The sequence below is a fragment of the Berghia stephanieae genome, chromosome 2 (assembly GCF_034508935.2).
Source record: "Berghia stephanieae isolate SIO BIC M18660-M18661 chromosome 2, UCSD_Bste_1.3, whole genome shotgun sequence".
NCBI lineage: Eukaryota > Metazoa > Mollusca > Gastropoda > Nudibranchia > Aeolidiidae > Berghia > Berghia stephanieae.
In genome coordinates, this window is record NC_088361.1 from 75,510,490 (window position 1) to 75,537,263 (window position 26,774).

Genomic DNA, 26,774 nt, shown 5'->3' on the forward strand with positions numbered 1-26,774 from the left:
AAGAAGACAGGAAAAAAACAGGTGTTGTCGCTTTTTGGGCGAACAACACCTAGGCCTAGGGATTCTTCTGTGAAATAAACAAATTCCCGGCCATCATCAATATCCCCAAAATTGTGGTCAGAATGAACAAATTATAGAAACAAAAGAGGATCAATAAAGGTAGGTAATGAAAATTTTCATGGTTGGTTGACTATGAACCAATTTGATGGTTAACAAGGTTCTTGCTGGTTGAAAAAAGAAGGCAACGCCAGTTTGATGTTTCAGTTCAAAGTGTCATTGATCCATTATTTTTTTTTTTCTGATTACTCAAAGCTGTGTAACAAGGTAGGCATATATCTAATCACTAGATATTGATGTTTGAATGATATGATAAATTTTGTGTAGTGCATCAGTGCAATTTTTGCACATTTTTCCAAATTACACCAAAAAAGAATACAAATACACTTTTTTTGCTAAAAAATATACATTTTGGCCAAAATAATTTATTTTTTTTCGGGTCTTAGAATACACTTTTCATTTTGGAAAGTTTGGCAGGTCTGCTGTTAGGCGATATATATTACATTTTTTTCAGAGAAAGACAACACTGAGTATAGTGAGAGAATGTGAGTAAAGAGCATTTTTCAAGGACTCTAACTATGCGCTGAGCAAGGCTCAAATCAAGGACCTTCTGATCCGAAAGCAAGTGTCATACCACAGAGATAAACAATATGATATATAAATATACTTCTTGACTATATATCTCTGCTCTTGAGATATTGTAATTTATGAATATCACCATTTATGTTTTAGAAAGGTGTGGTGCAAATTGTTTAATGAAATGAGTGAAATTTTAGGGCACAATTTTGGCACTTTGATTCCATTTGGAATTCAATTTAAATCAAAATCTCAATTATTTGATGTGACATTTTGCCTTTTGTAATCAGCACGCAATTTTAATGTTCTCTGTCTATTCAACACTCCCCTTCTCTCCCTAGTGGAACACAAGTGTCGAAGAAATGGCTGTGGTTATCAAAGATTCTTGTGGAGCAATTATTGACCATTCAGATTTCAAGATCTCTGTTTCAACATCTATTAATCAAGATCAATTCTCCTCTCATCTCTTTGTAAATTACAAAATAAAGAAGGAACTGTTTGAAGGTAAAATTTCATCATGTTTTATTTTGATACTACAGGGTTAAGCAAAGTGCTAATCAGTTCTGCCTCCAAAAGGATAGGTGAAGTCGACGCCATTCTGCTCTTTATTATTTTTATTGTTTTGAGACTACCAGTTGGATGATCAGTTCTCACTATATTCTATCAAGCAGACTATAACACATAGTTTTTAGTGTGTTGTCACGATTGATTTGGCAGGTAGAACTGGTGAGTATTTGACCTAAATGCACAGCTTCAATACAATGCAACCTACACATTGAATTATGTGAACGCTTAATGTTTTTTGTGTAATAGAAGGAATTTAGTGAGATCTATCCAACTCTCTGGTTGTCTAAAAACAATGACAAAAAGCCGAGTGACATCAACTTCATACTTTCTACTTTTAGACTCTTGAATTTAAAATCAGTTTGCTAATACTAATAATAGTTATTACAATATCTTAAAAAATAACTGGCAACAGCATATTACAGTTAACTCCGGATAATCGCAACACCTTGGGATCAGCGAAAATGTTGCGATTAACCGAAGTTGCAATTAACCGAAGCTGAGTGTCCAGTCTACTATTGCAACATTTTACACATTAGTGGTAAACACAAACCAGTTGTGAACATTGTTCTTAGTCCACCACAGACTGGGCAATATGATTGAATTAAAAAAAAGCCCTGTCTAGATTTGTCAAGCAAAAGCAGCTTTGATGCAAGTCGACGTCTTATTCATATTGGATTCATTTTCATTCTTTTGTTCTTAACATTTGTAAGAGTCAAATAGTTCAGACAATAGAGCTCTCACCAAACTCATTGATCACAATGCACAATTGTCAATCCAAAAACAAAGCATATCGCTCAGTCTCTCTTGACAACTGTCATTGTCTACCTGTTGTAAAGACTATACCCAGCCCCCTCGTCTCCTATCTAATGGCCACAGATTACATCACAAACCCATACTGCAAAGCCCCTCTTTTGTCTCTCTAATAAAGTGTCGACACAATACTGTAGCATTAAATCCCGCTCACTCTTGATTTTTCAACATATCACAATTTCTTCCATGATGAAATTTAATCATGATATTTTGTTAGATTGATTTCTTAAATTTACAACTTTTGAGGGTGAACATTTGTTGCGATTAACCGAAGTTTGTTGCAATTAACCAGTGACTTTTATATAGAATTAATTCCGTTTCTTGGGGAATGTTGCGATTAACCGAAAGTTGCAATTTACTGAGTTGCGATTATCCGGAGTGGACTGTACCAAGAAAAAAAGCTCTTTGCAACATGATTTTTGAGAGCAAATGAAGGTGGTGCCTTCTGACTAAACAGCCTCATCGTTTCCTAAGATTTCTTATATTTTTCTATATTTCTGAGCTGAGCTTTATTACCACACATAATTGATTATGGTTAATTCATATTTTTCAGTTTACACTCCCTTCTATATGGAAAGCCAAGCTCAACGAATTCTGAGAGAATCATTAAAAGACTCAGAGTTGAGCCATTCACAGACTGCTCAAAGTGTTGAGAAGGAAACTTCTGCACAAAAGAAGGTTACATTTTTAATAAAATTGTTTGTTTAATAAGAAAAAATATAATTGTAATTGTAATCGCTTACTTTTTCATATAAGTAAGAAATGGTTGGCAGTCAAATTTTTACTGGCACATTTAATTGTTTTTCGCTCATAATAATAATAATAATAATAATAATAATAATAATAATAATAATAATAATAATAATAATAATAATAATAATAATAATAATAATGATAATAAAAATAATAATAATAATAATAATAATAATAATAATAATGATAATAATAATAATAATAATAATAATAATAATAATAATAATAATAATAATAATAATAATAATAATAATGATAATAATAATAATAATATAATAATAATAATAATAATAATAATAATAATAATAATAATAATAATGATAATAATAATAATAACAATAATAATAATATTAATAATAATAATAATGATAATAGTAATGATAATAATAATGTTAGACATATTCTGTCAATTTGTCGTGGTTCCACAGAATTTGTAAAAATCTGTCAGTTGTTACGCAATTTTTCAGATCACTACTATTACTACTACTTTTACATCTAGTTTATATTACATCAAGATATTTTATCATGCACCATCAAACCATTCCTCTCTCAACCACTGTAAATTAATACTGATTGGAATTATGTATTAGTATTAGGATAGATATATGATGAGGACATTGCTCTAAAAGGACTTGCTTGTCCATTTTTTTCTCAATTTTTAATGATGTTTCATTTCAGCGTAGGAAGAAAAAGCCACCACATCTCTCAGATGAAGATGAAAAAGTAAGTTAATTACTTATTTGTTAAGGTGGAAAATGGTTATGTTTTTTCCTGCAATTTACTTTGTTTTTAAATTTTGATCTAATGTGTGATATCTTTTTTTTTTTATCAGCACAATATTTACCCCAAAATCTTACCAAAAATGAAATCCAAAATGTATATATCAGTGCAGTTGGTATTACAACCACTTAGATTTTCGCTATGATATAATCACTGTTATTTTTATCTTTTAAGTTTGCTTAATGAGAAATTATCAGTTTTGTTGAGTCAATTGTTTTGTTTGAGGAAAGAACCAATTGATTTCCAATTTTTTTACTACCTGTTACAGGTATCTGAGTTGATTGAGCGGGTGTCTACCAGCCTTATTTCTAAGGCAACTGAACACAGCATATTTATAACTTCAAGAAACTGTTTTCTTCAAACTCATGACAATAACAAAGCCTCAAAATTGTCAGCGAAGAACCTGGGTTGTGGAGAATTGTTTCAAGAAATGGAAGGAAATGCAGAAATAAACGGAAAACTAGTGACGTTAAATGAAAGTGGGTAAATATTATCCAAATACCTTTCAGAAATTTAATCAATAGATAATAATAATAATAATAATAATAAATGGCATTTATATAGCGCTTTACCCCGTTGTCACAGGCTCTAAGCGCTTTACAGTGATATAAAACAAAACATATTACAGTGAGACAAGTGTGAAGGAAACGTGGTACGAATTCAATTTAACAACAACAAAATATGAAAATAATATTGCAACATTATGACGTAAAAAGATAAAACTTTAAGTGAGATTTGAACATTGTCAACGAATCCGAGCATCTCACGTGTGACGGGAGAGAGTTCCAAAAATGGGGGGCGGAAAATTGAAAAGACTGTTCACCTATTTTACGCAATGGCTTAGGTTTGACAAGGATTGATTGGTCACTGCTTGACCTCAAGATATGTTTTATAACCACTGAAGTTACATGAATCGATAGAGATGTTTTAAATCTAATGCTATTTTACATGAATTGTGTGCTGTAGAAACAAAAAGAGGTTCTGATTGTGACTAATTTTTGGTACACCAATTCATACAGATAAACCAAAGCCTTAAATTTATTATTTAGTTTTAGAGACATTGAAGTAGATTGTCTGAGTTGGTGTGACTGACAGACTTAAATGATTGCACTAAGCCAGAGGGAGAGAGGGGGTTGGGGTTCTTCTTTATTTTTCTGTTTATATAATCTATCATGTTTAAATAATAATTATCAGGTTTGACCAAGAACAGATTTGGACACAATTTATTTAGAAAATGATAGACTATTCTCACTGAGTTTATGACCTCACCTAAAAGAAACACCAAATAAGTTTATTTCTAAACTGTAAGATAAAGGTTAAAAACTTTTCAACCATCTGTGCGAGAACAGTGGAATAAAAAAAAAAGAGTTGATATTCGACTTTTAAATATTGAAATGGTGAATAAAAATCGATTTCAGAAATGTGGTCCTCTGTGTCCTTTTGGCATTAGTTTGAAATGTATCAGTTAGTCACTGAAAGTTGAAATTGAAATCTTATTTATTAAATCCCAGTTAAATTAATGTTCTTCATGAGAATGATGAATGCGTTTTTATTTTCAACTACTAAGGAAAAAAATTTCATCATTCTGATCATTTTGACTTCCAAATCAATTTTTCGATGCCTGGCTCACTTCAAGTTAATTTACGGTTGTGGCAGAGGTTGCAAAAACATTATTGCTACAAATAGTTGTCGCTATAATGGAGCAACTAAAAATAGTGGGGCTGGGAGTAATGTACTAAACTATGGCTGTCTATTTTCAGCCATTTATGGTGGCTGCTTCAGCTGAAATAGACTCCGGAAAATAGTGCCATGTCACTTCTTGAAACGACAGAGTCAGCCATTGTTTGCTTGAAAACTCACCATTCTTAGCTTGCCTGCAATTATCTCACTTGATCTATGATAATAGGAAATGATATTGGTGTGTTGATCACTCAACCATGCTTGAACAACACATCAGTTGTATCAACATCAGCAGTCGCTTGTTTTTTTTCTCTGTGGTTCAAACCCATGTGATGGTCCTGATAACTCAATTGGTATAGCACTCACTTCACATGTACAGGTATCAAAATTGTTCCGGAGTAAATTTTAGATCTGGTGGAAAGATGTTGTGATAGACTGGTGTCCTATCCAATGGGTAGCTAGCAATTGCAAATGTCTATTTCACATTACAGAAACCGGTATAAAGTCTGGATCCGATTTGCCAAATGGCTCTGAAGGATTACTACTTTCAAACCCATGCTATGCAGTTTGATTTTCTCTTGGTTCGTGATGATCTTGGTTACGCTTTTGGGAATCCCCAATATAACAATATAGCTATTCAGGGCTTTTACTAAAATGAATGTGTTATGGTAGTTTTTTTTTATTGCTAATGATATATAGGAAAAAAATAGGATTTGGACTCCTTGTCTCTACAGAGAGGATGTAGCTATAACAGATATCATTATAAATGGGCTGCACTGTATTACATTTTGTCATAAAGAAAGCATTATGCATGCAAAATGCTTAGCAAGGTGGATTAGTGAAAATGTGCTAAATATAATAATTATGCATATTTATAATTTAATTAATTTATTTTGTGATTTGTTGCTTTCATTGCTTTTAATCCTTATTATTAATAAAGCATTCGTTTATTATCTAATCCATTTTTTTTCTTGGCAGAGTTCTCTAAAAACAGTCACAGATCATCCTTATTCATTCATAACCTTATAGAGAATTCAGGGCAAGTTGGAATCAAAATTGGAATTGAAAACGACACATTTTTGATACCAGCATCATCAAGATTTCTCATGTCATCTTTTTCTAAACTTGTCTCTGGACTCTATAAATTTCTTACAGGTATGTGTTTAAGTCCTGTATTAACTGTAAAGAAGACTGAAAACACATTGTCGTGTATCTAAAGTTTGCGACCTCTCCCACCCCCACTCCACCTCAATCTCAGGGTTCCACTAGCTCAACTGGAACTGGAAGAGCATTCCACTCATAAAAGATCAATAATTAGACCTTGGAGAAGGGGGGGGGGGGGGGGGGGGGGCGGGAGAGGGAAGAGATAAGGTTTTTCCAAAGGCTATCAAGCAATTTATATTGCCCATTTGATGCTACTTCAGCGATGTGTACATATTTGCAGGTCTGATAACCGGATGCAATTATGGGTTCATTTTAACATTGTTGTAATGGACAATATGTGTTGGTTTGAGAGTATTTCCTGTACAATAATGAGATCATAACAATTTGGTTTATCAGACCTGTAAATAAGAGCACATTGTGCAGAGGCCATACAAACATATAACTGAAAGATTACTTGAATTTTTTTACACCAATATGTTTTTTTTGTTTGTTTTTTTTAACAGCTTTTAACAGTAGAAATTACCAGAAATATGAAATTTTTTTATTTTCACAGTTTAAGAATCGTCAGTCATATTGAAAATATAAAATTGTGAACATTTTAATGGTGAATTTCCAATGATTCACCATGCTCGATGCGCTTCACAATGCTTCAATCCTGCAGCAGGTCATTCGGAGATAATTTTCCTTTCCACTTCATATGCTTTTAGCACCCTGTTTGGGCACCGAGGGGAAGTAGAAATGCTACTTTACTCCCTCATGTGATTAACTGTGAAAGCACGGCTTATGTCCCGTATCTTAAAGTTACATAGGCTGCAAAGTGCGGTTTAGGTAAGGGAAAGTGTTGTATAAAGATAACGTCGAAACTGTTTTTTCAGGATGATATTTGAGGTGTTAATGTAGTTTTGCGGTTGTGCCCTGAAATGCATAATAATTTAAAGACCTATGCATTATTTAGATAATTAGTGTACGATTTTATCACATTTTGAAACTGATATTTCCTTTCATATTTCAATGACCAGTTCCATGTGGATATGACCTGGTTGTCATAGATCCTCCTTGGTACAATAAATCTGTCAAACGAAAGAAAAGGTAAGTTACATATTTCTCTAAGAATCTAATGTTATTAACCAATTGAGTAGGGCAAAACAGGAAATGAATACTGAATAAATTCAATGTTTGCTTTATGGATTGCGATTATGAATCCATAATACAAGAAAAAGGCAAATCCCTATCTTTTATAATCTACCATCTACACATTTAATAATACCTATGGAAAATTCCAAATCATTTAACAATAGCCTTTGTTCCAACAATTCCTTGAAAAAAAAAAAAAAACCCAAATAACAAAAGCTTGTTGTCTTTTAAGAATTCACAAAAAATATTCTTATTTTAGTAATAAATAATAATGATAATAATAATGATAATGATAATAATAATAATAATAATAATGATAATGATAAATGAATAAATAAATAAATGAATATATAATGAATTTATATGGCACCTAAACATCCCCGTTAATCGTATAAAATAAAAAAATAAAAAATCACTACATAATAAGCATGAATACAAAAACAAAATCTAAGCAACGTCTATTTCATAAAAAATAAGCCTTACGGAACAACCCAGTCTTTAGACATTTCCTTAAAGATGATAAATTTTCACAGGTTTTTGTCTGAGGACGTAAGCATGGAGCAATGGTTGATCAGGCTTTTTTTTTTTTTACCAAAATTGGATTTTGAGTTGGTAACCTTTAGAAGTCGGGACTGAAATGGTCTTAATTTTTAAGCAATATTTTTATTCATTTCTTATACAACTCAATTTGATTGAGTGTTGTGATTTTTACTGTTAATAATCTATTGTTTATTTTGCATTGTAACAAGTAATGTCTATACTCTGTAAATGTAAAGCACTTTCAAATGTTTTAATATGGGAAATGCTACACAAGTGTATTGATATTATAATTATAATTATTATTATAATTATAATTATTTTTATTATTATTATTATTAATGTTTTTGTTGTTGTTGTTGTCATCACCCGTTACAATATAATCTTACTTCCGAACGGAATATTGCAGACCAATTGCTTCACAGTTAGATGAGAAATTTGTCGTGATGGTTTAAGCATTTGTTAGTATGAAAACCTGATAATGGCTTTCACATGATAACAGTATGTTATGTGTTGCAGTCAAATTTAACTAAACATCATTTTCAAGTTAGGTACAACGAAAGACCAAATATCTTTAATTATTTTGAAACAGTAATTAAACAGTTACATGTAAACCTGCTTCATTGTTATCTGGTTTATCCTTTTTGAATATTTACAAATTATCATTTAGCTCAAGAGTCTAGTTATAAAGATATTTGGATTTGATAACCAAATAATAAACTACTCTGCTTTTGTAGCACCACAGATAATTTATCACAGCCTATTATTTGTGAATTATGTTTGCTGTTCAGTATGATTATTGAAAACCTATGTTTGTATTTTTTTGTTTTCAAAGTTATTGCACCTTTGATGAGTCTGAGCTTTGTTCCCTCCCTCTCCATTCATTAACAAAGACTGGGAGCTTGATATGTTTATGGGTTACCAACAACGAGAGGATATTGTCATATGTCAAGGACGTTGTGCTACCGACCTGGAACGTCCAATGGATTTCAGACTGGTACTGGATGAAGGTATTCTAACAGGAACTGTTGACAAAATCAGACTAGGTGCACAAGAACACCTTTCATGAAACTATGCTTTCTATGATACAAGATTTTTTTCATAAATTAAAAAAAAATATCAAAGTAAGAGATCACCATGAGAGCTTTTCCGCATGATGAGGCAGTAGTTTACGGTTATTCATTCAAAACACATTTATGGAAAAAAATATAGTATTTGCTCATCTTATAATTTGGTCTGAAAAGTTTACAAAAGTTTACAATATTCATTCCCTGTGTCTGGAAATACACAAAGGAAACGTGTTTTGCTTTTAGATCTTGGTTTCTATTCAAACTAATTGCATTAAGTATTTAGACCCATGAAAGCAGCTATAGACTAACAATTGCCATTCAAATTTGTTGTGATTTCATAGTGTTTCCAAATTGTTAAACTTTCTTTGGTGGCAATCAGCACAAACCTGCAAGTTTTATATCTTAAAATTGTCATCTAACGGACTCTTCATTTTGTATGAGCCTGGATGATTTAAAAAATCATGTTTTGCAAGGTTTAGTGCATGTCCTATATAATTATATAACCGTTGGCTATTCCTTAAATGCATTTCTAGTTAGCTGTATAACGATTATAAAAAACTGATGGCCATTTTGCACATACTGATCTGCTTATTTTATTTTTAACTGGATGGTGTCAGTCCATGGGGAGCGGGAAGATTACTTTTGCTGTGCCTTCTATCCCTCTTCATCTGATTTCCTTTTCTGGATTGCTTTCTGTCTTTGCCTTGGAATGATGAGACCCAGCTCAGAGTCCTTGGTTGAGAGGGAAACAGTCAGGTGTATAGTATAAGTTTTAGGAGATGATATTTTTTCCTTTGTAAATCATCTCTCTGTTATGCACTTTTATAGTTTTGCTTTGAATATAATATTATGTAACATATGAGTTTGTTCCTCTGAGTGAGATCATGTGCCTGTGCCTGGATGAGACTTTTTTTTTTCCTGTGCTCTTGAAATCTACATCTGTTCTCTATTTGAACCAGTCCCTTTTTGCCTTACCTTTTCTCTGGTGTTTTTAAGTGTAAATTTATACATTTTTTAATATCTGCTTTTTTTTCCTTTCACTTTTTACTGGCGCTGAAATGTACTTAAGTTTTCGCAAGCACCAAATAAGCATAAGAACAACAAACATTATTTTAAACAGTATGTTGTCTTCTTCTTCTTCCTCTTCTTAATCTTCTTCTATTGAAAACCTCCATATTGTCGAAGATCACTCCACAGTTTGTAGTGTATTACATTATAAACTTGTAAAAAACACTGCACATAATACTAGTAAAAAATATATAAATTAAAAAGTCAGGATGTGAGCTCTAGGAACTGCATGAAGACATGTTGGCAACCGTTTTCAGCCATTTCATCGGGGAGGCTATTCCACAGTCGGGCAGTGGAAGGGAAAAACAAATACTGGTGGACATCTGTTTTTGATATTGTGATAACTACTCTTGCTGCGTGTCCCCTCGTTCTTTTGCTGATATCTTTGATGTCGTTTGGAAGTTTAAGGCATGACTTCATGTAGTAGATCTTGTGGATCATTCTAATGTTATCTATTTTTCTTCTCTTTTCCAGAGGTTCAAAGCCAATCCATTCTGTTATTTCAGATGCACTTGTGAAAATTGTTAGTTTATTTAGTTAGGAGAAGTGTCTTCCTATTTTTAAAAAACACGTTGAGTTGTTGAGAGGCCTTCCTGCATGATTCCTTGATTTGAAAGTCAAATTTTAGTTGGTAGTCAATATCAATTCCAAGTAACTTTACCATGTCTTCACATGGTATTGTTACTGAATCACTATTAAATAGTGGGAACTTATTCTTCGTTCTTTTGCCCACAGCTAGAGCCTGAAACTAGTCTGGATTGGCCTTCATGCAATTTATATGAAACCAATTAGTAAGGATCTGGCTCTCCTGCTCAAGAACATCAACTAGAGTTTTAAAAGCTTTATGGCTGTAGGATAGTGTGTTATAATAATACAGTACTGAATCTTTTATAGATAAAAATATTTCTGATGTCATTTATAAATATATTAAAAAGCAATGGACCTAGAATTAATCCTTGTGGCACCCCCTTTGAAACTTCTTCCCACTGACTCTGAACTTCTCCAATTTTAACTTGTTTTCTTTTTGATAAATAACTTTTAATTAATGTTGTAGATTTTTGTGAAACCCCATATGCCGAAAGTTTGCTAATTAATATGTCATGCAGCCTAACAATTAAAAGCTTTAGATAAGTCCATCAGGATTTCCGCTACATATTGTTTATTAGTTTCAAAAGTATTGTCTGACACCCATGTTTTGTCCTGAATGCAGACTTTGTCGAAAGCCTTGGCAAAGTCCAGTAGCACTAGATCAATTTGACCTGATATGAGTTTTGTTTGATATGACCGGTGCTTTCTAAATCTGTGCTGTTCATCACAAAAAATATTGTAAGTTTCGGGATATTCAGTTATTGAGGAAGAACTGTTCAAGAGATTTTGTCTAAGTAAAATGGAGAAAGTTATGAAGGATGGCAATCACCCCTTCACAAATAGATTAAGTTCTCCATGAGGAGCCATCGCCTCATATCTATAAAAACAAAGACAACACGTCACCTTAATTCATTTTTGCCGCATGGTGTTCGAATTTTTAACGCGCAACTGTGATTTAAATTAAATACTATTTTTAAAATACACACACAAGTTCGGACTAGAGGCCAGAGGTATGGTCTATCTCAATTTATCAAATTAATATATAAAGTGTCGCTGTTGGTTCTTGGTTGTATATTTTTTATATTTTTGTGCATTTGCATATATATATATATATATATATATATATATGTGTGTGTGTGTGTGTGTGTGTGTGTGTATACATTGTCGCCATAGATTCATTCTCAACTTTGTGTTTATACATTATTATGCATGCCACGTCTGTAAACGAATTTCCATTTTTTTGGATGAATAAAGTATACATTATTATTATTATTATTATTATTATTATTATTATTATTATTATTATTATTATTATTATTATTATTATTATTATTATTATTATTAAAAGTTAATGAGATGGGACAGTAGTTTTGAGCTCTGCTTCTATCACATTCCTTGTAGATGGGTGGGACAAGAGCGTGCTTCCAAATAATTGGTATGTCTCCCGTTTCAAGAGAGAGTTTGAACAAGTGTGTGAGGGCAGGTGCAAATTCGTTTCTCATTAACCTTTAAGAGATGGGATGGTATTTTGTCGGGGCCATATGCTTTCTTTGGATCTAGAGTGGCGAGGGGTTTGGAAATGCCCTCTACTGTCATATTAATTTGGACCATAGTGTTTTTATCGTTTTCTTCGCCTTGTAGTTGTAGAGTGGAAATTTTGGCTTGAGTTTTGGGAGCAAAAACAGAGTAGAATTGATTGTTAAGTATGTCTGCATTTTCCTTTGCATCAGAGTGTAATTACATGATCATGCTCAAGGGGTGCTATACCATTCGAATCGCAACTCCTACTTTTTATAAATTTCCAAAGCTTTTTGTTTGAATCTTCACTCACAAGTTCCTTAACATAATTATGATAGGCTCTTTTACTCTCTCTTTCCATTTCATTTTTTCAGTTGGGTGTAATTGTACCAGTCTTTGTTACTGTTGGATTTTCTGGCTCTGCTCCACGCCTTTTGTTTCCGTCTAGATAACCTTTTGACAGTAGTTTTTATCCATGGTTGGTGGAATTTCGTTGAGCTTTCATTGGTATATGTTTGGACATCATTTTGTTTTTGTGATTGATGGTAATCCAAACGTCCTCAGTGCTTTCTAGATGTTGATTAATTATGTTTTCACAAAATAGACATGTTTCTGCTGGAATGATTGTACACTTGACAATTATATTTGGTCAATTTGTGATAAATAAGTCGAGGATATTTGTACCCCTTGTTGGATTTTTGTTGATTTGACTATGGCCAAAATCTTGTAATTTTTGTTAATAAATGCTTGGTTTACAGATGAAGGGTATTGATTGGTAACTGGTAATTTTTTCTTGTTCCCAATTGATATCAGGTAGGTTTAAATCCCTGCTTATCCAGAGTGCATTTTTTGGGTGATGATCAGCTTTTGTCATTGTATTTTATTGAGATGTTGATGTGTTGTTTGCTATTGGCATGTTGTTGTGAGTGTCGATGACTGGACACCGTTGTGTGTTATGTACAATATGTGCTCTGTGACCAATTTGAATATTTATTTTTCTTTGTTTCCTCCGCAAACTACCACAACTCAGTCATAGCTGCCGGTCATCGTTACTGTGATACCAAAATGATTCTATGCCATTCTGAAGGTTGTCGTGATACGGATAAAAATAGATATGGCACATCTTGACTAAAAATCTTAATATAAGTGTAAACAGTAAATGTCTAATAAAATACTTTGAACACTGGGATCTACACCACTAAAATTTTAATTTATCTAAAAATCCTCTTTTTCATAAAATATATATCATAATATGGAATAGAACTTTATTAAAACGACTGTATAAAGATATTGTCATGGTCTCAAGTGAGTAAAGAGCTACTCGACTATGCATAAAGATATATGTAGAATGAGGCCCCAGAATTTACTAGTTACTATAAATGAAAAACAATTAACGATTTGTTTACAATGAAATAAAAATAATGATGAAATTTAATTAAAAGAGATAAACAGTGATCGTGGCAGTTACAAATAGAGATGTGAATATATTACGTAACTTATGATAATATGTCAGGTTCGTAAGTTTACGTTTCCAGGCAGTTGACAGGCTTGGATGATATATTCGTCTGATACCAGGCTCGGGCTCGTAAAATTCCACTTCCAGGCAATTGGTAAGGGGTTATTGACAGCGGGCTCGGGTTTGATCCTTGAAGATTATACAATCAAAGTTAAAAGCTCCGGCGTCTTAATGGTGTAGATATAATATCTACAAAGTCCCAAAAGATAAAAATCTTCCAGTATATATATATAAGGAATAGAGCGACTGGCCGTCCGGCAAAGATTGTGGAGAGAAGTGAGTGTCGAATGTTAGACCTATCAGCTTTTATAATAAGTGGCTACGTGACAGAATGTAGAACGAAAAGTATTCACTAATTAGAAATTAATTCGAGGGAAGGCTATAAAAGGAAAGACGATCTAATATTAGAAGGTAAAGTTTATCTAAGCCTACCGAAATATAACTGGAGTGAGATGAATTCAGTTCTTAATAAAATAAAATTTAATAAGATAATTGTGAACAACCTTTACTGTGACAGATATCCCAGACTTTTGTTTTAAAAATCTATAAAAATCACACAATTAGCAGAGAAACAACACCACATCTGCCAGTTAGGCAAACTACGCACTAGAATGTTGTTGTGGTCATTCAATCAATTGTGATAGGAGCTGAGTTTTTGTAAATGCTTAGCGTTTGAAATTGTTCTTAATTCTATTCATCGCTCTATTGTTTATTTATTTCATAATTATAAAACTTATTTTTAAATGTATTTTCAGGTCACTAAGTGTGGAGAGCCTGTATGTGATATTCGATCACCTCATAAAAAGACATATGAAAGGCTTGTCATCGGGCAAATGATGGATAGAAGCCATCATGTAGATGAGTGCTCAAATGATATTGGATGCTCACAGCATGTTTCAGTGGAGTCGGATATTCAGAAAACAATGACAGAGCATACAGAAGCAAACAATTTAAAAGGAACCCAATATGAGATGAAATCATCCATTCCTAAAGATTTTGTCCTCATCAGTGTGCCATGCTCTCTCCATTCTAAGAAACCATTCTTATCAGGTAAGAGTTCTGTATTATGACAGAAAGTAATGCTGGAAAAGTAATTTGCAATTTTCAAGATTTATGGACCTGCTAGCAGGGAAACATCTCTGAGTATTGTTTAATAAAAAAAAACTATATTGTCTAAATTTTAGACCTGGTATACAAGACGTGAATTTACTCATGAAGAAAATGGTTTGATTAAAATACCTTATAAAGTACACGCGATGCAAATGTTAGATTTGCCTTTACAATGCAATCCTCTAATTTCTCATTTGTCTTTAGTGTTTCATTCATCGTGTTTTGTTAGTAGTTGTAGTGTATGGCTACATCTCCACACTCAAAGTCTCCAGCCAGTCTTTAAATTCGGACAGCCTCATGTTTTGTTGACAAAGCAGAAGCATTATCTGTCTTGGCAAATTAAATTAAAGCTTCTAGTCTATTTTATTTTTGTAAAGAGCAGGGATATTTCTTAATATCTTCCTTTTCTAGACTGAAGAGAGAAATGAGATGAGAATTTTGTTCATGTATTTATTCAAAAGCTTTTCATTTTTTTCCATGACTCTTTGAAATAAAAAAATAAAAAACAGCAGAAAAAATAATGATTAAAAAAAAACCATATCAGTATTAAAAGATTGCAATAAAATTTTGGAAATATTTTCTTTGATATACAGCTTTTTTATGGATTCACAAAGCTCAATTCACTCACAATGCTTTATGCACCCAACAGGCAATTGGAATGAAATTTCCATTTCATATGTTACTAGTTGACTGTCAGGCACATTGTGTATACTGACTCTTTCAAAATACCTATCACTGCTTATAGCCAGGTACTCATTACACTAAATTATTATTTTTCCCAGATGTATTGTCTCCGTATCTCCCATCCCACCCAAAGTGTCTGGAGATGTTTGCCAGGAATCTCACGTCAGGATGGACAAGTTGGGGAAATGAGGTGCGGACTATTTATTTTAATATGCTTTATTTTGTCTGCATGTTTTAAGCTTTTCTATCCAAGAGATGATAAGAACTTATCAAGGAAAAATTCTAAGAAAATGAATTGTGGACCAAGTTGGGTATCATCCTTAAAAATGTTTTATAATATGCATAATCGGTGGTTTTTCTTTTTTTTTTTTTTACATTGCAATTTAACCTTTTTTAATTGGGCTTTGATTTTCCTTATCTGTGAACACTTTTAACCCTTGTTCCTGGGGTTAAATGCTTGTCAATGTCATTAATTAATGTAAATTAGAAAAAAGTAACAATCCTAAAACTGATTCTATCACTTTTGATTTTCATTATTTTTCATTTGTCTACTTCATCTACCTTATCTATTCTTTTTTTTAAATTGGGTTGGGGATCAACATTGTTCCATGAGAGAGAGAGAGAGAGAAAGAGAGAGAGAGAGAGAGAGAGAGAGAGAGAAAGAGAGAGAGAGAGAGAGAATGATATAAAAACTATATATATACATATATTTATGAGTGTTGGTGGGTACGCGTAGGTACGAAAGTGCTCGATAATGATGGTTAGAGCTAATATAAAATATAAATTGTCACTCACATTATATGGCCAAGACGTTGGTTTCTGTGGCTTTTGATCACGTCTTCAGTCGACATAATGTCTGAAGAAAAAAATGTATATATATATATATCTCTCTCAAGAATAAGGTAGGGGTACGGGGGGGGGGGGGTTATTGAAGAATACTAGAAGGCTATAGTGTTATTAGTGGTCCCCTACTATTTAAAAAAAAAAAGAATGAGAGAGAGAGAGAGAGAGAGAGAGAGACAAACAGAATGAAAGTGGGAAAATGGGAGTGGAAGGATGCGTTTCCAAGTAATATTTAAAATAAAGGAGAGAGATAAATTAAATTTTAAAAAAATAATAAATAATAAAACTAAATAAATAAATAAATAAAATAAAAAAATACTAGAAGGCTATCGTGTTATTAGTGGTGCCCTACTATTAAAAAAAAAAAAGAATGAGAGAGAGAGAGAGAGAGAGAGAGAGAGAGAGAGAGAGAGAGAGAGAGAGAGAGAGAGACAAACAGAATGAAAGTGGGAAAATGGGAGTGGAAGGATGCGTTTCCAAGTAATATTTAAAATAAAGGAGAGAGATAAATTAAATTTTAAAAAAATAATAAATAATAAAACTAAATAAATAAATAAAATTAAAAAATAATAAATAAATAAAATTAAAAAATAATAAATAATAAAACTAAATAAATAAATAAAATTAAAAAATAATAAATTATTTTTTTAAAAACACAAAAAAGCTCACAAAAAAACACACAAAAAAACAAACTATATTATTCTAAAATGAATAAAGAAAGAAAAGTTAGCTTAATAATTCTCCTAGAATAACTGGAACAAAAACTAGAGTTGGCGAAATGAGTAGATAAAATCTTGTCGTCAATCAAGTTGGCCAAATTAAGGGTAATTCTATTGCCCATTGATTCAAATGGTTATTTAGAATATATGATGATGATGATGATGATGATGATGATGATGATGATGATGAACACCATTTGCAGGAAGTTATACCGCTTGACCATCCCCGATTATTGTGGCGGTGAGCTGTTTCCATGCTGCTTTATCATGTGCAAGTTCCCTGAGGTGTTGCAAGTCGTGTATATTTGTCAATTATAATTGAGTTTCAGTGGTAATTGTGTTCTTTCTGATATTGAAGTGTTGCTTTTTTTTAGCTCAAGGGCCGACGATGGATATATTGCCAAGGCTAAGCGACACTTCTTAGAATTGCCATGTCTGAACACACCCCAGTGTATTTTCACACAGCCTTCGTGAAATTATCTTTTCACTTTCCAAACCTGTCGTGATCCCAATGGTAGCCAATTTTAACTGAGTCGCCTAGCGATAAATTTCACTGTTTCATCTAAGCCAAAATTGACCAATTTACTTGGTAGAACCGAAAAGTATGAAAAAGTTTAATGCGAACGCCGGAAGTGCGTTATGAAGACACCTTCAAATCAAAAGTTATATGATTGCTACAAGCACATCTCGATTGCCTCACGTTGTAAACAAACTGGTTGACCGTTTCTTCACTGATGTGGGTACCTAATTATAAGAAACAATTGTAAGTAGCCTAATTAATTCCCATGTAAATTAGTTTTCTGCCATTGTTTTACTCAAGTGAGCTTGCTGTTTACTATTCATCTCGATTCTTTGGATTTTTTTGATACGATACAGAGTTTCAGTGAGGTTCAGTTTCAGTCTCAGTCAATTTTTATAGAGCTCATTTACAGGTCTAGTGGTTGGCATTTGCAGCCTTTTTTAAAGGGTCTCGTTTGAAATTTTGTCATTCCATTTGATGCCTAAAAGGTTTCGAAGCAGTTTTCAGTGGAATGTGTGAAGTGAATACAATTCTTTTTGTGTGGTGCCCCGTGTCCTGCTGTTGTAGGTAAGGATTGGGAGGACGAGAGCGTTGTAAAGTTTGATGAGTTGGGTTTCGGAGATGTTTTGGCGCCGAATCCATATGGTATACATGTTTTTATAAGCAGCTGTTGCTAAAGTTTTTCTACTTTTAATATCCTCTGACATGTCCAACATAGTCCGTTCGCTTAGCGGCCCGTTCCTTGCGTTTTGTGCACTTTTTGTAACCAGCAAACAAAGTACACACATTGGTGTAGAAAATTATGAAGATTTGAAAAATTGGTGTCTCCAAATACAATTTTTATTGAAAAGTCCTTAAAATGTGTTGTAAAGTCTAGTGAAAACGCACACATTGTGACGTTTTGGCGCTCGATGACAAAAGTATTTTTAAAAAACATTCTCACCCATTAAGAATATCTTGATCAACTTTTGATTGTGGAGATATCTTTGTTTTAATGTTTTCCATTATTATTTACCAAATACCTAGCTTTTAATTACTTTAAAGTAGATTTTTTGCCTGGCCGCAGAAAAAACCTCAATAAAATTGTCCTTTTTCGGCCCGTGCAACAAAATACGAGTCAGGACGACCTATCCTTTAATAAGTATGTACAAGGATGTCTGAGCGTCTGTAAACGAAAAAAAAAAAAAAAGATCAAGAGACTAAAAACATACATTTAAAGCAGTTAAAGAGGTTTCTTTCTACCAGTGTGTACAGTACAATAATGCTAAATCGAAATGAGGCTTTGTCATCTGTCACCGCCCCTCCCTTCGAGATAACAACAGCTTAATCTACCGACAATGGCATCATGTGTTGTTTAAAAAAATAACTGAGAGAATGAGTTTTGTCTTTTGAACGATGTCAACAAACTAGAATTGAAAAGGTAAGGAACAATCTTTTTCATCTAATATAAATGTCTTATATCATCATGATGTTAGTTTACTTTATGCGAATGCCAGTGATAAGTATCTCACAAAAGAGTTGAGTTGTGAAAAAAGAATTGGGTCACAACAAAGCTGATTCACAGTCACATCATTCTACACACACAATAAGCCTCCTGGATGCAATAAGTAAGATTACTATTATGGCCCATGCTTGTAACTGAATATATTTTACTATCTTAATATAATATAAGTTGCATGTGTTATGTCAGTACTAAATGTAGAACATTTTAGATTCGATTCGATATAGATTAGCCTGTCGATGATTGATGATAGAATAACGGTGTTTATCAATACTGCTGCCCGAGAAAAAAAGACATAACTAATTTATTATTAACTCAATTGATCAATAAAAGAACATCTCCACACACAATTCTACCAATACACGATAATATCCACACACACTGCTATACCTTTTGCTTGTTCATGTTTGTTTTTTTTTAAACAATGCATTGACTTGTTTGTTACATTTCTACTTGCCAGCCCCACAGTCCTTTGTTTCCTTAAAATTAATAAGCATCATGCCTGGGGACCTCGTCAAATGGGAATGCTAGTTTGATTTGTTGAATGGTCAAGATTGCAAGGACTAAAGTTCCATTCTAACAGGTATTTGGAAGTATGCGTTCTTTGTGTGTGTGTGTGTGTGTGTGTGTGTGTGTGTGTGTGTGTGATTGTGTGTGTGTGTTGATGTTGTTGTTTTGTTATTGTTGTTTTGCAGAGAATCTTACCACTGAGCTATCCAAGCCCCGTCAACTATTATGTGTTTAATCTTTCTCATATTAGACTAAACGCACACACACACACACACACACACACACACTCGCACGCACACAAACTTGTTCATTCTGTCAGCTCTCAAGCTACCCTATATCGCCTTAAGATGGTAACATTTTCTGTAACTTGATAAACTATGTAATTCACACTTTTGTAGGAAATAATTTTAAATATTGTCTCTTTAGTATGTAATGGGGTTTTGTTTTATTTTTATTTCCTTCCTAGAATGCGCTGAAATGGCAGGAGGAAAGAAGCGGCAGACAACCTTTGTCGACTGTAAAAAATTGAACAATGTTCCAAGACTCGATCAAGCTTCCCCTGAAATTGACTGGTCGAAGTGCCTGTTTTGTCAAGAAATCATTGAAAATTCTCCTCTTACAAACCCTAAAAAAGCAACCAAGTTAAATTCTATTAAAGACACTTATTATGTCCCTGCCTATTTGTATTGGACAAGACAAATTATGCACATTGGGTCCCTGTGTTCCTTCATTCTCTTGATGTCCTTGAAACTATGCACCCTGCCAACTTCAAAGAATTCATGGATGGGCATTTTGTATCTACAAAAACAAACAGAGCATTTTCCTGCGGGTCAGATGATCAGCTACATGAGCAAAATAACAAACTGATCAAGTCAGATGGTGGAGCTATAGGTATTTTTGATAAAGAATCTGCTCTACTAAACTTGATGGTTGCAGGTCCCGAAATTGTATCTCTGACAGAAAGTTGTGAGAGAAATCTTGACATCATCAAGATAATGGAAATTAATGTCACTGTGAGGACACTCCTGCAAATAAGAGACGCTTCATACAATATATTACAGATTTTACTGGTCAAATGGAGACCTTTGGAAACCCATTTGAGGAAGAAGAGGATAGACTAATAACATTACACACACTCGCCAAGTAATGTCAAAGGAATCGGCCTTGTATGTCATGGAAGCATACACAATTGGAAGGCAAAGCTTTCAGACTTATTATAAGCAAAGGTTAAACACAATTGAAGCTACAATCCATGACCCTATCAAAAATAATTATCTTCCCATCTTCCATGCAAGTTCCTCAAAGAAATCATCAAAACAGAAAGAGAAAATTGCGTGTCTAAAGCAGGATTGTCATTTGTTCTCAAGACTGTTTATTTCTTGCCAGAATAGAGATAGAAATTTAGAAGAGTTTTTTTAACATGAAAACCACCCTTACCCAGCTTCCCTGTCAGAATTCGGAAGGCTCCGTTCATGTCAAAAGTCTGACATTATTCAGTGTCTTCCTCAGTCAACGATTTTTGATGACTGTCCTGATTCATTTCAACTTTGTGTGTATGACGGAGCAGCTCTCATTCATATGCTCTCTCCTGAAGGAAACTGTAAAACCTTTGGAGGTGCTTCTGGTGTATTTATTCATTATATAAACACCCAGTTGAAAATATTTAATCAAGTGGCCTTTGTATTTGACGTCTACGTCAAGGATAACATAAAATCTTCAACCAACAAAGTAGGCACAACTGTTCTGTTTCTTATCCTCAAAAGTATCAACAAGGAAAACACTAGGGAAGCTTGGTGTTTGCACTACAGGTGAGAACATTTACACATCTATTACAGACGTAGAAGATTCATTGCAATCGCTGTACCCTTGTACTCAAGAAGAGGATGACCCCAGAATGGCACTTCAGTTAAAGAATGGAAGCGAGTGTAACTTCAAATCTGGGGTTACACGAACAGTTGACTTAGATGTGGACTTAGATATCATTCTGATATCACAGTTTGCTGCATTGGGAATGGAAAAGGTGTTTGTCAACTACGGTTCAGGGAAACATAGAAGACTGATACCTATCCACTCAATTGTTGAATCCCTGGGTCCTGAAAAATCTCTGGCTATATCCTTCTTCCATGTCTTTACAGGGTGTGACAGTGTCAGCTCATTTGCAGGGAAGGGAAATAAAATAGCATGGTCAGTTTGGGCCGCATTTGACGATGTTACAGAATCACTTAAAGCTCTTGCTAATCAACCCTCTAAGGAACATATATTTCAACATCATCCAGAGATTTGTCTGTTGTTTGACAGAGCAACCAACTTATCTGCTGCCAATGAATTTTTACAAAAAAAGTTATGCCTTCCAGGCAATATGCCACCAACTCGTGAAGCTCACAAACAGCATTTAAAACGAGCAGTTTACCATGCTGGTTATGTATGGAAACGCTCACTTGCTAAAGATAGGATACCAAAGTGGTCCACTTTGACTGACCTTGCACATGCCTCACAAAATCTGATAAAATGTATCTGTTCATCAAAGGGATGCTCCAAAAGATGCAATTGTGTTAAGGCATCTCTTACGTGTACTCTGTTATATGCCTGCAATGGTCAATGTTCTTGAGACAAAAATTGACTTTAAACACCTTTTCCAATTGTATGTTTTCAACAAACTATGTAATTAAAAAGGGAGGTAATTCTCCAATAATTCTGCTGTTAAATATGTAGGACAGACAGAAAAAATGTTTTAAATGGTGCAATGCATCATGAATAAATATGTATTGTACAATTTATCTAAATTTAAACGTTTTATTTTCTATATGATAGAAATACACTGTACTCTTATGTTTGCGAGTGATTGTACATGGGTGTTGGGAGGAGAGGGGGTACTTGCCTTGGTAGTTGAATTGTCTATTATTGTTTTTTTTTCAAAATGAAATTAAGATTGCTTGATTTTTTATTTAAAATGTTTTTAAAATGCGCGGCATTTCAAACTATGTCAGATTCTAAACTATTTAAACAGCTTCCAGGTGGAGAGATATATTTTTTTTAATTTCCTGAAAAATCCCTATTGAATTTTTCCTATTTTCTTATATATTTCAATAAAATTCAGATGGAAAAATAATTTGTGAGTCCAAAGTACGCAACGGAATACCAAAATAACCACATTATTATAAAATATTTTTAAAAACCGTAATTTTTTGCCAAAAAAAAAAAAAGAAATAATTGAAAAAATGTATTTTGTCACCTTTAAAGGGCAATAACTCTTGGTTCCAACAATTTCTCAACTTGGAGCCACCTTTTTTCGAAATCGTCATAAAATTCTGCACTTTGTGTGAAAATTTCATGCTGGTTACACGATTTGCACAATTTTTCCACTAAGCAAACGGACTCCACTAAGCAAACGGACTAACAGGCTACCAAGCTTTTAACAGTTTTTTTTTTAACAGTCTTCCATTTTGTTTGCGTGCGATCAAGGCTTATCATCTCTGCAGTTATGCCACAACACCGGTTTCACCGGGAAAAAGTTTGGTCTGAAGCAAAAAATTCTGGGTTATGGGCAACTTCAGTTGATTTCAAATTGTTTCAAGGATACCCTCCCCCCCCCCCCCCCCCCCCCTCTTTCCTCACCCTCCAACCACCACATCATCATCACTGCCACTACTACTACAACCACCATCACCACATCATCACTACCACTATTACTGCAACCACCACCACCACATCATCATCATCACTACCACTACTTTTACAGCCACCACCACATCATCATCACTACCACTACTACTACAACCACCACCACATCATCATCACTACCTCTACTACTACAACCACCAACACCACATCATTATCACTATGCTACGACACCATCATCATCATCATCATTGTTATGTACCAAGCGCAGTGCATAAAATAACTGACAGGGAAGACAGTCCTTGGTTGCCAATCATCAAGTTGATTTATTCAAGTTCTTTAAATCATATATATCACAGACTTAGTAATATTAAACATGCAGTATAGAAATATACATAAACAGAAATTTACGTTACGTAATATAACGTCAATGCACAAGTTTAGTTAACTAATGATACGAATATAATGTATTCTATTAATATATTCAATTGTGACATTATTTAGAAATAACTAAATGTAATTAAGTGTATTATTCATGGAAGTAAATTATTAGTTATTGCAAAGGACAATAACTCAATAATAACAATACACCATAACAATCATCATCATCATCACTACCACTAATACTACTACAACCACCACCACATCATCATCATCACTACCTCTACTATTACAACTACCACCACCACATCGTTATCACTGCCACTACTACTACAACCACCAACACCACATCATTATCACCACCACGGCTAGTACACCAACACCACAACATCATCATCACTATCGCTGCTACTACAATCACCCCACCACATCATCATCACTACCACTACTACTACTACAACCACCACCACCAGCACATCATCATCATTCGCACTACTACTACTACAACCACAACCAAACATCATCATCACTACCACTACAACTACAACTACCACCGCCATATCATCATCATCTTCATCATCATTACCACCACAACTACAACCACCACCACCACATCATCCTCACTACCACCATCACTACAATCACTAACACTACCATTAGGTTTTGGACCTTTAGTTCATTTGAAATAAGGAAACTCTGGGTGGGGAGGCACTTACTGTGTCTTCTATCCCCCTCTATCTGTTTTCCAATTTGCTTTCTGTCTTTGTCTTGGAATGAGATTACTTGGTTTAGTCCTGGCCATATACCTTTGGCTGGGAGGGAAACTCAAATGTATAGTTTGTTTTGGGAGATGATATTTTTTTCCTTGTAAATCATCTCTCTGTTATGCACTGTATTATTTTTCCTTTTACATGTGTATGAATTGAGTCCCTTTTGGCAGAGACCTGTGCTTGTGTCTGGATGTGACATTTAGTGATCTCAAATCAAGTACACTGATAGTGTGTTTTTTGAATCTACATCTGTTCCCTATTTGAACTAATTCCCCCTTGTCTCTCCTTTTCTTGGTTGCTTCAATTATAATTCTAGAACTTTTTACTATCCCATTTTATTCTTTTTTTACAGGCGCTGATATGACCTAAATGTGTTGCAAGTGCTGTCAAATCCTTACATATAACATAGTTCTAATCAGTTATCTATGTAGAACTATAAAGATTCATCTCAATCTTTGTTAATTTCCACAATATGGTAGTATAATAAGTAAAATAGATGAGTATCTGTTTGTAATAGCCTTTATTTCCCACCAAATATTGCGGGTTCTCCTCTAGAAATAGAGTTAGAAATAAAATGATATTGAAGTACAGTTCACTCCGCTTAATCGCACATTGGTTAATCGCACACTCCGCTTATACGCTACACATTCCCAAAAATCGGGATTTTTTATATATAATCGCTCTGCTTAATCACACAGCATCTCCACTTAAAAGCTACACCTTGATTGGAGTGACAACCAACAGCCATATGAAATCAACGACGCTGTTCCCGTTCCACACAACTTTTCGGCCAAAGCATTCGATCAATTCTTAACAATGGACAACAATATACCCATCAGCGATGAACTGACATCTCAGGAACCACTGTACTCCATTCAGCCACACAAAAGACAATGCCTAGATAATGATGAGGATGAGTCATCTGAATGTGACGACCCCTGACAAACACTGAAAAACTTGGATGTGGTAGAAAAACTAGGCCACTTCATCCAAGAAGAATGCTTGACAGATGATTTACATTGGCGAGATTGGAGATGACATTTTATAAACACCTTGCACAGAATAGAAAGCAATCAACGCTTCACGATTACTATTCTAACAAACAATAATTTTACATTTTGATGTCGATAAAACATGAAAAAGAAAAGATTTTTTAAAAGGGAAAAAAACCCAAATAAATAAATAAAAAACATACATTCTAATGAGGTCATGCCCAGAACGTGAGGGTCTCAAGCCCATAGAAAACTCAGGAGTGAAGGTCCTACATGAATGGCACATGAAAGCTGGTGCTTAGATGTTCATTTTAGCTTCTCCGCTTAATCGCAAACGCTTAATCGACACACTAACCTGAACTCCCAAAGGTGTGCGATTAAGCGGAGTCAACTGTATATTGTTTTTTTTGTTTGCATTTAACACTTTTTTTCGTATTTCTTTTTCTTTCCAGGTTCTAAGGCATCAGCACATTGATTACTATGAAAAAGTCAGCTAAGCAAACCATGAAAGATCATCATCCAAGAATACTTTATTTTTCACCTTGTACAATTATCTTTGTCAATGTGACTTTGTTTCATACTGTTTTTCCCCCAAAAGAATGGATTTCAACTGCTATACTCACTCATATTTCTTTCAATAATAAAATGATAATGCATTTTATTTATTTTGTGTTTTTCCGCTGAATTACTTAATGGTCTAGTTTGTTGCAGTAAGCAGTTGTGAGAAAACCAATTATATGTTTATCTATTACTCATTTGTTATAGAGGAGACCGTTAGAACCAAATAGCATGCAAAATGTGCGAATGCTGGTAAAAGCATGACATTTTGTACGGTACAATGAATCTTCTTATAATGAAGAATGATTTTTTATATATAGAACCACTCTGAGAGAGTTTCTGATTAAACAAAAGGGCTCTCAGAAAAATAGAAAAATTTTGATATAAATTAAAATAAGTATCTGAATTATAGAGAACTGCGTTTTGTTTTACATAACTGATCGCTGTGTTTTTTTAACCTGACAAATGACTTCGCTTTTTGTCACACATCTCTTCTTAATCAATGATTTTTGTTTAAGCTTAAGGAATTAATCCATTTTTATGAAAAATGAACTTAATGTTCAAATGACATTCTTTTCTTCTTATAGGCTTAGGTTCATGGTCTCTGGGTGGGGTTCCTGGCCTCCCATAGCGGGCAGGGTGGCACTTACTATGTCTTCTATCCCCTTATATCTGTTTTCCAATATGCTCTCTGCCTTTGTCTTTGAATGAGATTACTTGGTTTTGCCCTGGCCCTGGCCATTGTGCTTG

The 26,774-nt window shown here is 33.7% G+C and overlaps 3 protein-coding genes across 3 annotated transcripts in view; all 3 read left to right on the forward strand.

Moving 5' to 3' along the window:
• The window catches only part of LOC144965539 (peptidyl-prolyl cis-trans isomerase FKBP8-like), a 184,352-nt gene that overhangs the window by 60,014 nt on the left and 97,564 nt on the right, over positions 1-26,774 (forward strand). The gene's annotated exons all lie outside the window — the stretch shown is intronic.
• LOC144965538 (N(6)-adenine-specific methyltransferase METTL4-like) lies at positions 136-26,131 on the forward strand. The gene is made up of 11 exons (XM_078900955.1): positions 136-159; positions 975-1,137; positions 2,564-2,688; positions 3,442-3,486; positions 3,812-4,022; positions 6,202-6,378; positions 7,407-7,476; positions 8,894-9,068; positions 14,574-14,868; positions 15,711-15,802; positions 25,919-26,131. Exons 2-11 carry the CDS (start codon positions 996-998, stop codon positions 25,961-25,963), a joined length of 1,377 nt encoding a protein of 458 aa, XP_078757081.1. The 5' UTR covers positions 136-159; positions 975-995; the 3' UTR covers positions 25,964-26,131.
• LOC144965537 (uncharacterized) lies at positions 16,971-23,175 on the forward strand. The gene is made up of 2 exons (XM_078900954.1): positions 16,971-19,778; positions 20,172-23,175. Exon 2 carries the CDS (start codon positions 21,600-21,602, stop codon positions 22,311-22,313), a length of 714 nt encoding a protein of 237 aa, XP_078757080.1. The 5' UTR covers positions 16,971-19,778; positions 20,172-21,599; the 3' UTR covers positions 22,314-23,175.

Bases quoted from the DNA above. Each gene is read 5' to 3' on its own strand.
- LOC144965538 (XM_078900955.1), top strand. From the start codon at position 996: ATGGCTGTGGTTATCAAAGATTCTTGTGGAGCAATTATTGACCATTCA. The intron at 9,069-14,573 runs GTATTCTAACAG...ATGTATTTTCAG, and splicing joins CAGACTGGTACTGGATGAAG to GTCACTAAGTGTGGAGAGCC. The intron at 14,869-15,710 runs GTAAGAGTTCTG...TATTTTTCCCAG, and splicing joins TAAGAAACCATTCTTATCAG to ATGTATTGTCTCCGTATCTC.
- LOC144965537 (XM_078900954.1), top strand. From the start codon at position 21,600: ATGGCACTTCAGTTAAAGAATGGAAGCGAGTGTAACTTCAAATCTGGG.